Here is a 15,757-nt window from a genome sequence, read left to right as displayed (position 1 = left end):
CTGTTCCCTCCACCTGGAACATGTTCCTTTTTTTTCAGCTCAACGTCACCTTCTCTGAGAGGCCTTCCCTGACCACTTTCCCTACAGCACGTACCCACCTGGATATCCCTCAGAAACATTGTGTTTTGATTTCCTTCATAACACTTAGCAGCATATAAAGTTGGTTTGCTTATTTACTTCTTTCCTGTCTGCCTTCCTCCATTAGAATATCAGCAAACTTGCCCAGCCAGTATGGCTCAGTGGTTGAGCATCCACCTATGAACTGGGAGATCATGGTTTGATTCCTGATCAGGACACATACTTGGGTTACGGACTTGATCCCCAGCAGGGGATGTGCAGGAGGCAACCAATCTCATCATTGATGTTTCTATCTCTCTCCCCCTCTCCTTCTTCTCTGAAATCAATACAAATATATTAAAATGTATAAAAAAAAAAGAATATCAGAGATCTTGTCTGGCTGGAGGAGTGGCTGGCACATGGTCCATATTGTCTGCATCTATGGACCCATGCATGAACTGGTGGCATTTGGGTGGGGTGGGCACACAGGCCCAGCCCCACTGGTCCAGCTCAGGCCCTCTTGTGACCTCCAGTCTTGTGCAGATAAGAACCAGTTTGGCTTCTGTTAACCTGAGTCACCATTCTGGCAGCAGGGCATGGCCAGCCTGCGTGGGTGTGTGGAAGGCAGCTGCACTCTCCTGCCTCTTCCCAGGTCTCGGGAAGAAGCAGAAGCTTCCAGGAGGCAGTGGTGCACAGGTACAGCCTCGTGTCCTTTCTACACAGAAGCCTGGGCTGGAGCCAGCAGCTGGAAGACCTCAGAAGACCTTGTATTCTCTCAGGTCCAACCATGGCTTCAGGTAAGCTCCTTCCACTCTTGTATTTTTCATCTGAAAAATGGGGAGGAAAATGTCCACCACTGGTGTTTGCCAAATGCTTTCAGGCTCTGAGAAACAAGTTTCCAGGGAAATGGTAGGGGCGTGAAGCTCCAGACCTGCCTGGGTGACCTGGCCATGCGGGAGGCCACAGCGCCAAGGGGAGGCTGTGCGGTTGTGGTGCCACCAGCAGGTGAACAGGAAACTCGCCAGACGGGAGGAACACCTTGGTACTCCTAGAGTCTATGGCTCATTTCCCCCTGTTGATAGAGACATAGGAATTTGGGAGGTATTTCTTTAAAATGAGAGGAAGGACAGTGTAAGCTCAGAGGAACACTGAGAGAAGCTGGGATTGGCCACGAGATCTAAGGGGTAACAGGGAGGGTGTCAGCTGTCACTAGTTAATTCCATCATTGTCCCATGAGAATGTGGGCCCAATTAGACAGAACTTATTTTCAAGAGTCAGAGATTCTGATTTTGGTATGTGTAGTATTTTGATTAAATAAAGTCATCAAATAAAATAATCTATGGGCTATTGGTTTGCAAACTCTTGTTAGGATCTGTGTGAGAAAAGAAGTGCTGACTTCAAACTGAAGTATGGGTGCAAGAAACAAAACCACTTACAATTTGCTATATATTATAATAAATATTGATTAAATGATGGGTTCCTTAAAAGCAAGTATTATAGGTTCATGCATTTCATTTTATTTCTGTTGTTTCTGTCATGTTTAGTCTTTTAAGCTATTTATTCTGTTAATAATAACTCATAAGCTAGAACAACAATAAAAAAAAAAAGCTAAAATATGAATATATAAGAACCCTGGGTGTAATGACCTATAACGACTGAGGCTCAACCAGTGCTGAGCTGTGGCAACCCAGTGCTGACTGCTTCCACTGCAGGCCTGGTGCCCCAGCACTAACTGCTGAGGGAGGGCCAGAAAGAGGCCTGAAGAGAGAAGCAGGGTCTGATCTGTAGCTACTGTGGCAGCTTTTAATCAGCGCTTGCCTCTCTTTTTCTCTCCCAGTTTTGCCAGAGCTGGGCCTCCATTTCTCTCCAGGCTTCCATTGGGGTTGCTTATCAGCCCTGCCTTTCTAATCCTGCCCCATTCATAGGCCTAGAGATGCTGACTGACATAGAAACAAATCTGGGTGAAATGTGAGGAGATAGTGGCTGCCTAGGAGGCAGAGCTTTTGACACTGATTGACATAGAAACAGACCAATCAGAACCAAATTGACTGTCTGTGTGGGGCACAGAAAATATCTTAGGATTGGTGGTCTGAGGATGCAGTTTCCAATTCTAAGATGGCCTCTAATGAGTAAACTATTTTTCCTTCTGGGTCTCACTTGCCTCAATGTCAAGAGTAGGTTAGCCAACCCTGAGGGTTTCATGAACCCAGTGCAGGTGTATTTGGGTTTATGGTGCTTCACTTTGTTGCACTTTGCAGATACTGCATTTTTTACAAATTGATCATTTGTGGCAACCCTTCATTCAGCTAGTCTGTCAGTGCCATTTTTTCAACAGCTTTGTTCACCTCATGTATCTGCGTCACATTTTGGCATTGTAATATTTCAGACTCTATTTTCCTATGTGTTTTGGTGATCTGTGACCAGCGATGTTTGATGTTCCCATGGTCATTGCTTTTGGCACCACATATAAGATTGATAAATGTTGTAAGTGTTCCCAGTGCTCCACCAACTGGCAGTTCCCCTGTCTCTCTCCCTCTCCTCGGGCCTTTCTAGTCCCTGAGACACAATAATATTATAATCAGGCCAATTAGTAACCTTACAATTGCCTCCAAGTTCATGTGGAAGGAAGCATTGCACACCTCCCCTGGTGACGATGCTGTGAAGATTGTTGAAATGACAACAAAGGATTTAGAATATCACATATGCTTATTGGCAAATCAGCAGCAGAATTCGAAGAACTAACTCCAATTCTGAAAGAAGCTCTACTGTGTGTCACATGCTATCAGACAGCTCTGCATGCTACCAAGAAGCTTTTGTAAAAGGAGGAGTTGGCTGATGTGGTTAACCTCATCGTCTTATTTTAAAAAACTGGACAGCCACCCACCTTGAGCATCTGGCCATCAGCATCAAAAAAAATAAAACAAAACTTGGACTTGCTGAAGACTCAGATGGTGGTTAGCGTTTTTAGCAGTAAAGTATTTTTAATTGAGGTATGTACATTGTTTTTTAGACATAATGCTATAGTACCCTCAATAGACTATAGTAGATACATAACGTTCATATGCACACAAAAAAGAAAAGTCTGTGTGCCTCACTTCATTGCGGGGTGTGCTTTATCGCCGTGGTCTGGGACCAAACCTGCAAGATCTCCAAGGTATGCTGTTGTAGCAAAAGTGTCCATTGGGCTCACTGCAAACCAGGTGCTCTACTGAACTCTTCACATGGTTTATCTTATTTTATTTAACCCTCATAACAACTATGTGGGAAGGACTATCATTGTTCACATTCCATAAGAGGAAACTGGGGCATAGAGAGGTTAAGGGATTTGCTCAAGACCAGGCATTTCTGTAATGGAAGGAGTCTGGCCTGACTGCAGACAGTCCTGTCTCCCCACTGTGCTATGCTGCAGGGGCCTGAGACCCAAGGAGACCATGGAAGAAGTGTTTGGTGAACAACAAGGGATTATTCCAAGGGAAACAAGCCCCCATCTCCCCACCAGGGGGTGGAGCAGTCTCTAGAGCGATATGCTACTATGTTAGGCCATGGGCCTGTGCATTTTTTCCAATGCGTAAAAGAGGATGCTGGACCCCTTCCAGACTGTGAAAAAGTAAATCACTATACTGTGAAATCACTATACTGTGAAAAACATTATTGCACCTAAAATGGTTTCTTCCAAAATATTTTAAAGACACATGGATACTAACTAAATGTATCTGCACTTGAGTTGAATTGAATTAAGGAGACAGTACATGTAAGCCCTGTGAGGACACCACTTCCTGGGAAGAGGAATCCCATCTCCATCTCAGGCTATGTAGAGAACAGGGTTCTGAGGAGAGAGGGCACGGAGAGATGCTTGGTTTGACTAAAGTGCTGGGAGAGCAGGGACAGAGGAGCAAAATGCAGGTGGGTCACCCAGTGCACAACTTGGGCAAGTCACCTACCTTACTGGGCCCTCGGGCATCCCTGTACCACTGACTTAGGGTAAGTCCTTTTTAGGACCCAAGTTTGAAAATAATTTTAAGTTGCTAGATATTGACTATATAGTGATTACATAGTTGGAGGCTATTAATATGAATTGATAAATTTAAAATTAATTGATCACTACTGTATCTATTATGGTTACTACTGTATCTACTATGGAATTTTCTTGAGTGGAATTTTCAAATTTGGGGGGTGGGCATCTTGTGTGCTTTATCTATATGTCTATTTATCTAATAAAATGGACCACATTTCTGCTGCTCAAAACACGCTAAATAGTCCTAGCTAGTGTGGCTCAGTTGGTTGGAATGTTGTTCAGTGCACCAAAGGGTTGAAGATTCAATTCCTGATCAGGGTACATACCCAGGTTGGGGGTTTGATCCCCAGTCAGGTACAGAGGGGAAACAATTAATCTATATTTCTCTATCACATCAATGTTTCTCTCTCTCTTTTCCTCTCCCTTCCTCTCTCTCTTAAAAACACACACACTGTGGTGAGGATTAAAACAAAAAAAAACCAACAAAAACCCCACACCCAACAGGCAAGATACAATGCTTGTGAATTATACCTGCAATTTGGGGAATTAGCTACCAGATGGTGATAGCACTTTTTAAGGACTCCTGTAATATGGTGATCATATCAGTTTTCCAAGGACTGAGGAGTTCCCAAGTTGTGGGACTTTCAGTACCAATACTGGCAAAGTCCTGGAAAGACCAGGGTAAGTGGCCACCCTAGTCTGTAAACAGGGAAGAAGCTTTCTCCTTAGCACATGTAAGGTTTTAGACCATCCTTTCCTTATACCAAAACAAAATAAAACACTAAAAGGTCAAAGCAATTATGGAATTAACTGTTGGTCTGTAACTTATGAGTTGAAACAGAAAGGAACACCATAAGAACAAATGTAATTCTTGCTTCTGTGAGCTGTGAAATGAAGCAGAGAAGAAAAGCCAGATGCCGCACAGGCAGAGCAGTGGTGTGGGGTGGGGTATAGGAACTGGGTTCAAATCCTGCCTCAGTCAGGATCTGGGCAAGTGATTTTATCATTCTGAATGTTGATTTCTTTCTTTCTTTCTTTCTTTCTTTCTTTCTTTCTTTCTTTCTTTCTTTCTTTCTTTCTTTCTTTCTTTTTAAAATATATTTTATTGATTTTGTACAGAGAGGAAGGGAGAGAGATAGAGAGCTAGAAACATCGATGAGAGAGAGTCATCGATCAGCTGCCTCTTGCACACCCCTTACTGGGGATATGCCCACAACCAAGTTACATGTCCTTGACCGGAATCGAACCCGGGACCCCTCAATCCTCAAGCCAACTCTCTATCCATTGAGCCAAACTGGTCTCGGCTGAATGTTGATTTCTTATACTACAGAGTGAGTATATGTATTTGCCACTCTCAAAAGTGTATGCAAACGTGTCCGCCTTGCACAGCTTGTTATTGTCATGTTTTAAGGACCCACGAGATCGGTATGAGAGAGGAGAACCCAGAGTCTGAGCACAGTAGGCAGAGACAGCTCCCTCTGTCCCAAGTGCCCATCCCTCTCCTCCTGCCTGGGAGAAGCTGCCTTAGAAAGCTTATCATTGGAGCCAAGTTGGCAAGAGCAAACATGTCCCTCTGGAAATCCAAGATAACTAGATTTTAAAAAGAATGGTGTTCAGTGCAGATCCACATCAAATCCAGAAGCTGCTGGGCCAAACCCATCTTGGAAGAAGCTGAGCAAGGACTCACTGTCGGTTGACCACTTTGACTTGGAAGGAGAGAGGGTTCCTATAGCAGAGATTGTAACAGTCAGCTTTACATACACACACACACACACACACACACACACACTCCTGATTGCTCTTCACCGGCTGGACAGCAGATATGGTCATCCTGATGCTGTGCTTAGTGGGCAGAGATGCCCAGGAGAATCTGACCAGCTGCTGTAGGGAGCTTCCAATAAGCTGCTGATTTGGTGAAAATGAACTTGATAACCCACCAGGGCTGGGGAGTTGACAGATGCAGGGACACCTCTCCCACCTGGCAACTGTCAAAGTGTTCTCTGTATTAAGTCTGTTTCTGCTTGTTCATTTATTTTTATTTTTCAGATTTAGTTATTGATATATATACATTTATTGCCATTTTATTGCTCATCTTTTTTTTAATCTTTTTTCTCTTCTTCTTAAAGAAGACCCTTTAATATTTCATGTAATATTGTTTTGGTGGTGATGAACTACTTTAGCTATTTCCTGTCTGGGAAGCTCTTTATCTGTCCTTAGATTCTAAATGATAACTTTGCTGTGTGGAGTAATCTTGGTTGTAGATCCATGTTGTTCATCATTTTGAATAATTTTTTGCCAATCCCTTCTGGTCTGCAAAATTTCTGCTGATAGTTTTATGGTAGCTCTCTCATAGATCAGTGGTTGCTAACATTTTGGACTTCATGAACTATCATTGGTTTCTGAACCAACAGTTGGCAACTGTTGATTTAGATAACCCCACCTCCTGCCCCCCCCCCCCCAACTTTTACCCTGATGCCAGACAATTGAGTTTCTCCTATATGTCCCTGGTTTTATTCAAATTACTGCCCCAGAGCTGGAACTCAGAGGGAGTGTGTCCAAATCCATATATGGCCCCTTTGAGAGGAACTGCCTGGGACTTCAGCAGCCTCCATCTCAGCCACAATCCCCACTGGTTTTTACACCCAGAACTTATGGGGACTTCTCTTCCTGGCTCTGGAACCCTGGATTGGTATACCTGGTGTGAGGTTGAGACCCCTCACTTCTCAGGAGGGACCTTCGCAGCCAAGACATCACTTCTTATTTTATTTTATTTTTCTCCTTTATTTTTAAAAATACATTTTTATTGATTTTGGAGAGGAGAGAGAGAGAGAGAAGAGTCAACGATGAGAGAGAATCATTGATCAGCTGCCTTCTGCATGCCCCACACTGGGTATTAGGCACACAACTCAAGCATATGCCCTAATCAGGAATTGAACTGTGACCTCCTGGTTCATAGTTTGACATTCGACCAATGGTTCATCCCGGCCAGGCTGTGGCTTCTTTAAATCCCTAGTTGTATGACACCTATTCAGCTAGATTTCAGGCAGTTCTGAATGATGATTGTTCTGTAGTTCAGCGGTAATTTTGATGTGATTGTGGAAGGATTAGAGGACTGCATCTACCTACACAACCATCTTGACCAGAAATGTCTGGCCAAGGCTTTGAGAAACTGCAAAGGCCCAGCGAGTTGGAGCTCGGCATCAGGGCCTTTACCCCATTTGCTGCGCTGAATGCATTTGCTGGTTTCAAAAGCTGTGGCTGGTCTTTGAACAGACTCGTGGGGCTTGGGGATGAGGAAGATAACATTTGCCTTTATCTCCCACTGAGGAGGAGGGGCCTAGATAAATGCCACAGATTTGGGCTAGGACTCTGGAGGATGAGGAGTGGACAGAAGTGGAGCAGTCCACACAGTGACTGTGTTATCTCCAGTCCTGCCTGGGGGAAGGGCACCTGGGCTGCAGTGCCCTGGCCTCACTGCCCAGTGGAAGCCAAAGTGAATCATCTCTGGATACCTACAACTTCGTCCAGGGCCTCATGTGATCCCAACAGTGTTTGCTATACGGTGTTCAGCAGTCAGCAACCTGTTGTCAGGCACAGACAAGGCAACCTGCCCAGGAACAAAACAGACAATAGGAGGAGGCCCAGCAGAGCTCCAACGAGGGTGTTATCAGGAGCAGCCTTTACATGAACCACAAAAAAATGTTGAAAATGTCAAAGACAAGATGGAAACTTTTGGCAGAAAACTAGAAACTACAAGAAAGAAACCAACTGTAAACTGCAGAACAGAAAGAACTGAAACTCAGAGAGACAGATGGCGTTCGTGTGAATGTCGGCCTGTTGAATGCTGTACTGGCGTCAACAAGCAGGGCTCCCCCTGGAGACCTGCCTACTGCCCCTCCTGGGACCTGGCCAACCTGGTGTTTCTGTCTCTCTGTAAGTGGGATTTGGTCGTTCCTGCTGTCACAAGTGTCCTGTCAGGGAGGGCTCAGCATGGAAGGCACTTGACATACCTGTGATGCCTGCAGCTCAGAGGGAGGGACAAGAGGCGACTGACTGGGAGGGCCAAGCCCATTGTGTGATGTCATTGGACTTAATTCAGGAAGCAGTGTGAGGGACTGAGCACTAGAAATGAGAATGAGTTTAGTCAGAGGTTTCCTGTGGGCAGAAATCGTAAGGACATCAACTGTCTTAAGAGGGAACCAAGAGTAGAACTGTGGCCAGAAGCGTGAGTAGAGGAGGGAGCTGCCCCTCCCTCTGCTTCCTCCTACACCAAGGAGTGAGGGCTGGAGTCCTGGGCAGTGTAGACAGTCAGGGCATTGTGATTGCCCTCACCACTTTACCTGGGATGAAAAGCACACTCAATAATAATCCATTGTTTGAGTGTTTCCTCTGTGACCACCATGTGCAGCACCTCAGTCCTCATAGCAACCCATTGTAAGGTGTCTATTAGTAGCCCAGCTAATGGAGAGCTTGGGCACATACATGTCCCAGTGGCCCAACTCAGGAATGATGAAGGAGGACGAAGCCCAGGTTGCCTGACTTCAAGCCAGGCCCAAGAATCCCTACCTAGACCCAGGAAGGCCTGCGGGCCACTTCTCAGGTGCAGTGGGCAAAGGGCATATGCATGGGAAAGTTGGGAACCCAGGCTTCGGCTCTCCAGGAGCCGAACTTGGATTGGGGGCCAAGGAACATATTCGGGAGCCAAACTGTGGGCAGGCCTTTGACTGTGGGTTCATACCCATCACCTCCTTCAAGCAGCCCTCCCTAAAATTAACAAGAACAAATCACCCCCTGGTCCTCAAAGGCAGATACAATTTCTCAAACATGCTGCAGAGAGTCAACGACTCCCACCAACCAAAGGCTGTGGCAACAGAGCAGGGCACATAGGAGCCATCTGCCATCCTAAGCAAATGCTCAGGGAGGTGATACGGTTTTTGCAGAAATATTCCATTTGTTCTCATGAGGAGCTTTTTAAAGATTTTGTAGCCTTCCTCTTTATTTTTATTTTTTTATTGATGTGTGATTGACATATTGATTTTGGGTGTAGGACACAATGATTTGCCTGTCACCACACATGGTTATATAATTTTTTTTCCCTTCCCTTGCCTCCCTCCCTCCTCACACTATGGGTAAGATATGATGGGCCTCATTCTGCATGTGAGGAGACAGAGCTGAAATCAGAGAAATGATTTGTTCAAGGGCACACAAGTGGCTATGGGAGAGGGGCAGGGGGGGATTTGGACCCACTTCTGACCCAGAGCTGAGTTCACCCAGGGTCCCAGGACCATAACCTCAGACACGTGAAGGCAGGAGCAGAGCTGGTGTCAAAGCCCCTCCCAGGCAGCTGGCTCTGGAGCAGGAGTAGCAAACGTTCAGCAAAGCCGCCACATGTTTCTGTAAATCAGGTCACACGGAACTCACCCAGCTTGTTCAGTGACGGACTGTTTACTGCCTTTGAACTACAATTCTGAGTTGAGAAATCACAAGACTGTGTGGCCCACAAATCCCAAAATGTTTACTATTTGGTCCTTTCACAGCCCTGGTCCAGAGTCCAGCTAGGTCGTCCCTCCTTCTGTGAACACCACGTGACAGGAGATGGTCCCTGTGCTCGGCCCTGACACTCAGTATTAGGAAAGGGGACATTTTCACTCGAATTTGTAGTTTTTTAAAAATTGAATTGATTGGGGGGACATTGGTTTATAAAACCATACAGGTTTCAAGTGTACAACTCAACAAAACCTCCTCTGCACACTGCATCGTGCACACATCCCCCCAGGCAAAGTCTCTTTCTCTCCCCATCCCACCCCTTTGCCCACCTCCTCCCAGCCTCCACACCCCCCTTCCCTCTGGCCATCACCACACTGTTGTGTGTGTCCTTGGGCTACGCATATACGCTCTTTGGCTAATCCCCATCACCTTCCTCCATCCAGTCTCTCCTCTCCCCTCTGGCATCTGTCTGTCTGTCTGTCCCGGTATCCATGCCTCAGGTTCTTCACCTTTGTTTTAGGTTGGCCAACAGTCCCTGGACACCTGTCAGGCAGATGACAGTGTTTGGTTAAGTTGTGCTTTTCTTCCCAGGAACTCAGTGAAGGGAAATGGAGTTCTCCATTTTGGGGAAATTACACCAGGGAAAAGGGGAGGGTTGGTTACAACACTGCGTTGCGACACACGGAAGGCCTGACCGTGACAACAGCAAGCGTTTCTCTTTTTTGGAATTGTGAAGGCATTTCCGTTTCTGCTGGTTTGGTGAGTGGCTACCTTCTTTATAAGCAGCTCCTCTGGCCCAGAATGGCAGTCCTTGTTGCACGAGGCGCCCCAGGATGGAAATCTGCAGGTGCCCCCTCAGTCACCTAATCTCTCTCCTCCTCTTCCTGTTCCCTTCAGAGACAGCCTGCCACCCTTCAGGCAGGAGGACCAGCATGATGCAAGCCTTCAGGTAAGGCCCACGGAAGAGGTGGGGGACGTCTCTGTCAGGCAGGAAAGGGATGTCCATTATTGCAAAAAGGGGCGAGCACGTGTGGAGCCTGCAGGGCTTGTGTTTCAGAATGTCCCAGATGTGCAAGCGTGGCTGGCTTTGAGGCCTGCCTGACGTTCCCAGAGACCCTGGCAACTCAGCAGGTGACAGACATGTGCCCAAGAGCCTGGCTGGGGTTTGGGCTGAGTGTGCTGGGCAGAGAAGCAGAGAGGGCGCCAGGGACAGGGTGGCTACGGGTTCTAGATGGTGGTTAGCAGTGTCTGCCTGTGCTCACAGTGGAAGATCCTGTCCCCTGGAGCCTCAGTTTCCTCACCTGTGACAGGGGGTTTACAATGACTCCCTGCCCACCTGTGAAGGTCACAGTGTGACTGTGCTCTGTGAACTATAAAGTATCCCCATAGGGTTATGATTTTTAGCGACTGGGTCAGGAGCTTTGTGAGACATCACTGACCATCACTGCCGTAAAGATGATAGGCTGCGACGTATCTGCAAATGCCTTCTAACCTGCTTCCCAGGACTGAGCTGCTCTGGGTGACTTCACCCCCAGTGCTGGGTGTCTCTGGCTGGGGCTGCAGGACAGACTGTGTGCATGTGTATCCAGAGGTGGGAAGTTTGCTCTGCCTCCTCCTGTGGGTGGGGAGCTCCAGGAGATGCCCCAGGAGACTCCAGTCCAGACTGTTCGACCCTTCAGATGGACACTCCTCCGGAACTAGAATCATTACAAAAGGTCAATGTGTCCACATGCAGAGAACTTTAGTTTGCCTGACCAACCACCCAGCTTGTGAGCTCCTCAAAGCTCCCTGGGGAGGCGGGGCTGTCAGCCACCATTCATAGGACAGGAGGAGAGGCACAGGCCACGGTTGGGCTGGTGGGCAGCAGAGAGTAGACAGGCTCCAGTGGACAAGCTCTTCGCTGAGAAGAATGAACCAGGAGATAGAAACAGGTTCCTGGGTGAGCTGGATGGGAAGCTGACTGCTACCAGGGATGCTGCCCCTGTCAGACCCAGCACAGGCCCTGGTGTGGAGACAGGCTCTGGGACAGACACCCAGGTCACTATCAAGTCCTCTGTGCCTTGAAACGCTGGTCTCAGATGACTCTAAGTCAGCGTTTTTCAACCGCTGTTCCGCGGCACACTAGTGTGCAGCAAGATGTTGCCTGGTGTGCCGTAGGTGCAGACAAGACAAGAATTTTATAATTTTTCACTATTTTGTTTACTTAATATTTCATAATAAAGTAATTATAAAATACTTTCTTTGTGTTTATTTGATTCCTATTCAAGAGAATTACTTTATATATAGTCAATATAGGCACAGAGTTAAATTTTTTAACATTTTCTAATGGTGGTGTGCCTCGTGATTTTTTTCATGAAACAAGTGTGCCTTTGTCCAAAAAAGGTTGAAAAACACTGCTCTAAGTGTACATTTAAATTAATAGCTAAAAAACTTAAATTAATAAAAGTAAAATAAAATTTTAAAATGCAGATCCTCAGACGCACCACCTTCCAGGAGCTCCATAGCCATGGTGGCCGGTGGCCTGTGTGGGGCAGTGGACAGACTCTGTGCCCCTGGCAGTCCTACTGGCAGGGGCTGCACCAGGGCTGAGGTCCAGGCACCTGTGAAGGGGAGCAGGGCGAGGAGTGGGCTTGTCTACTGGCTGGGGCCACCACAACTGCCTCCTCATGCGGTGGGTGTGGGAAACACCGCTCCCCAGCAGAAGGTTGGGTGCAGACTTAGGGAGCTCTGGGGAAACCAGAAGGGGCTGAGCCCAGGGCCGGGTACAACCTTGTCCAGTACAGAGGGCCCTTTCGCTTTTCAGAATCTGGGATGTTAACCAGAAGACCTTCTACATGAGGAACAACCAACTAGTTGCTGGATACTTGCAAGGATCAAATACGAAACTAGAAGGTGAGTGGCTGTCAGGAACGCCAATGTGTGTGCCCTGGGTCAGGGGCACTGTGGCTCCTGGTCCACTGGGGAGGCGGGCCCCTGGAGGGCACAGTCGAGGGCAGGGAGGGGAGATATAGCTGGGGAGCCTCCACCTGCAGGCACTGTGCTCACAGGGCCACAACTCCAGGGGTGGGATGGAGGGGGCAGAAGGCTAGGTAGAGCCTTGCCTTCCTCCTGCGCCCAGTCAGACCCCACGTCCCTGTGGTTTACTCTCACTCACTTCCACAGTGAACACAGCACACACAGCTGGGCTGGGTCCCTTCCTCATGCACACAATCAGCAAGTTTCGGGCCAGGTCCCAAATAAGTCAGATGGACTCAGGCAGCCGTCCTAGTCTATGCCTCAGTTTCCCTTTAGTTCCATGAGGGCAGGTGGATGACGTGGTGGGAGAGTGTCAGCACTGGTCTTTTGGGAAGTTTCCACATGCTGTGTCTGTGGGCTTGGCATCCCCTCCATCTCTTCCTGCTGCCTCCCCTGCTCTCCACGCTCCTCCTCCCCCACCCCCATTGACCCACCTTTCCAGTCCTGGAATTGCTCCTAATAAACACCCTGCAGTGAGGCCCAGAGACACTGAGGGGAGAGGTGGGTCAGGGATGCCAAGCCCTGGGGTCCCTCTCAGGACCTCATGCGCGCTTTTCCCTGCCCATGAGCAGCACACCTCGACCCGGCACGCAGGTCTCCCTCCGGGGATTGAGGGAAGATAGACATCGGGTGGAGCAGAACCTAGGCAACTTGGTCCGAAGGAGCAGCTAGGTAACTGCTCTTGGTTGGATCTTCTGCTTGGATGTAGATCGGAAAGATGGGCCCCACAGTCCTTAAGACCTTGGGTTTAGTTTGGAGGACAGAGGAGCCCCGGGAAGCATCCAGGCTCTCTCCACCAGCGCTTCCTCTTATCTACAAGCTGATCTTGCCCCCTCCTCTTCCTCAGAGAAGATAGACCTGGCGCCTGTCGAGCCCCACGCTGTGCTCCTGGGCATCCATGGCAAGAAGCTGTGCCTGGCCTGCGTCAAGGTTGGCGATGAGATCCAGCTCCAGCTGGAGGTAAGCACCTGCCTGGTAACAGCCACCCCAACCAGGACCTGTATGAGATGGCATGTGCTCTTTCTGAGGGCTGTCTGGGGTCTGCCGGGCTATTCTATTTCACGGGAGGTGGCTGGGCCCGTCTAGCAGGTGCATCCAGCAGGGAGCTCGTCTGCTGGCTTCTAACAGGGATTATTCCCAAATCACACACTTATTAAATGTCTGCTTGCATCACACTGCTCATGTCCCCTTGGCCAAAGCCCGTCACATGGCTGAGTCTGCCTAAATAGGAGAGGGAGCTATACAGGGATGGGCCCCAGGAGGAGGCTCATTTGGGGACCTCGATCTCTGGTGCTGCTCTCTTGTCCAAGGGCCTCCAACCCACGAAGACTAGGCCTCTTTCAGTAAAGCCCCATGCAGACCTCTCCTTCCCAGTCCTTGGCTAATCAGACCCATGGATTGGCATGCCATCAGGGCCCTGCACTCCTTAGTCCCATGCAGGGTTCACAGGCTGCCCTCAGAACAGACGGCTCTGTCTTGGGAGAAGGTTGGGATGCAGCTTAACCCAAATGTAACCTTAGCCCAGTGGCCATACTGTGGCGCTGTCCCATCGCTCCACTCGTGGCAGGGCGACTGCCTGCCGTGTGGAGTCGGGATGGCGATGTCGGATGGGCTACAATGTCGGATGGGCCACCTTCTGTAATGCCCCCTCTTTGGAGGCACAGAGCCAACAGAGCTCAGCCTCTACTGGCCTGGGCACCCGCTGATGGGGCCTTGTGTTCATTAAACTTTCTGAGCCCTGGCCAGAGCGGTCAGATTTTCCCAAGCCAAGGTGTGTCCGTGGGCCGTGTGATCTCCCGCAGGCTCGCCAGTCAGCGTCCCACTGGCAGGTCCTGGGCTGCCTGAGGCCCCTGTGTTAGGTGGAGGGGCAGGAGGCAAAGGAGCCCTCACCTGCTCACCTCTTGGCTTCCAGGCGGTCAACATCACTGACCTGAACAAGACCACGGAGCAGAACAAGCGCTACACCTTCATCCGCTCGGACAGCGGCCCCATCACCACCTTCGAGTCGGCCGCCTACCCTGGCTGGTTCCTTTGCACGGCCCTGGAGGCCGACCAGCCTGTCAGCCTCACCAACGAGCCCCTGGAGGACATTAGGGGCACCAAGTTCTACTTCCAGCAGGACTAGTGGTGCTGTCACCCTGCCCTCGGCCAGCATATCTGGGCTCCAGATGCCCCTCCACCCTGCCCAGGGTTTCAGCCTTGTGGGGCCCGGGGAGCAGCCATGGCAGGTGGGCCCCCCAAGGAACTGAGAAACCTGGTGTCCAATTCCAACTGCAGCCCCTCAGCTGCCACAACCTTCATGCCACCCCGAGTGGTCTCTCTAAAGAGCAACTGGAACACCAGTGCCGTTCCATGCCCTTCCTGCAGTGTCACCTGTGCCTCCGACAGCACCCGGGCCACCTGCCAGCTGGACACCCTCTGCTCCCCCTCCCAGCTCCCGTCTGCCCACTGTCCACGCCCAGGTCCCAGAAGCCACCAGCTCACCTCCCACCAAGTGGCTCCCAAACCTTCTTTGTCAACCTTGGGATAGCAGTGCTTTTAGGGTCTGTGGCCAAATAAAACATAAGGATTTCATGGTATTTTCAAAGCCTCCAATTTTAGGAGGGCTTTCTTTGGGTACTGTGCCCTTCTTGGAAGGGGGTGGGAGAGTAAAACATCCATGTGTTTGTGAAAAAATTTTGATGAAAACAAGTCTCCTTTTTGCATTTCTTTCTTATTGTTGTAAGGCCCTAACTGATAAAATGAGAAGTTAATGTACCAGTGTCCCTAATTTTTTCTTTCTGAAACATTCCAGTAAGTCTGGATCCCACTACCCGGGCCCAAGCACCATCTGCACTCCAGGCCTCCCCCAGCGGTTGGCAGTGCCCCCAGTGCAGCTGGCCCCCATCCTTCTCCCTCCGGAGGCGAGAGCACTTCCACATGGAGGCTGGTCAGAGATGCCTGGTGTCTGGGTGCTGCCAGGCTGGAACAGGGACAGGGAATTGAGTGTGAGTCTCAGGTGCCTGCAGGACTGAGTGTGTGCTGGCCCTTATGTGCTTCCTGTGTCCAGTGGGAAGTTACCTGTTCCCCATCATTTAAGCTCTGTTTTACAATAAAACCTTAAAAACGCATCGACTTTTCTGGCTGTTTGCATGACGCCTGACTCAGGGCAGAGAGTGCTGGGAAACAGGATCTCCAAGGGGA

General features: G+C 49.1%; 1 protein-coding gene across 4 annotated transcripts; it reads left to right on the top strand.

Moving 5' to 3' along the window:
• Positions 1-661: 661 nt before the first annotated feature.
• IL1RN (interleukin 1 receptor antagonist) lies at positions 662-15,684 on the top strand. Of its 4 annotated transcripts, XM_036435987.1 has the most exons (5): positions 690-854; positions 10,457-10,508; positions 12,363-12,451; positions 13,422-13,534; positions 14,487-15,684. In XM_036435987.1, exons 1-5 carry the CDS (start codon positions 845-847, stop codon positions 14,697-14,699), a joined length of 477 nt encoding a protein of 158 aa, XP_036291880.1. In that variant the 5' UTR covers positions 690-844; the 3' UTR covers positions 14,700-15,684. The 4 variants fall into 4 exon arrangements, with proteins under 4 accessions (XP_036291882.1, XP_036291880.1, XP_036291879.1 ...); XM_036435989.2 differs by lacking the exons at positions 13,422-13,534; positions 14,487-15,684 and adding an exon at positions 12,722-13,004 and having other exon boundaries at positions 662-854; positions 10,346-10,508; XM_036435986.1 differs by lacking the exon at positions 690-854 and having other exon boundaries at positions 10,378-10,508.
• Positions 15,685-15,757: the final 73 nt, after the last annotated feature.

This window comes from Pipistrellus kuhlii, unplaced genomic scaffold (genome assembly GCF_014108245.1).
Source record: "Pipistrellus kuhlii isolate mPipKuh1 unplaced genomic scaffold, mPipKuh1.p scaffold_m20_p_13, whole genome shotgun sequence".
Classification (NCBI taxonomy): domain Eukaryota; kingdom Metazoa; phylum Chordata; class Mammalia; order Chiroptera; family Vespertilionidae; genus Pipistrellus; species Pipistrellus kuhlii.
This window is presented reverse-complemented; position numbering and strand designations above follow the sequence as displayed.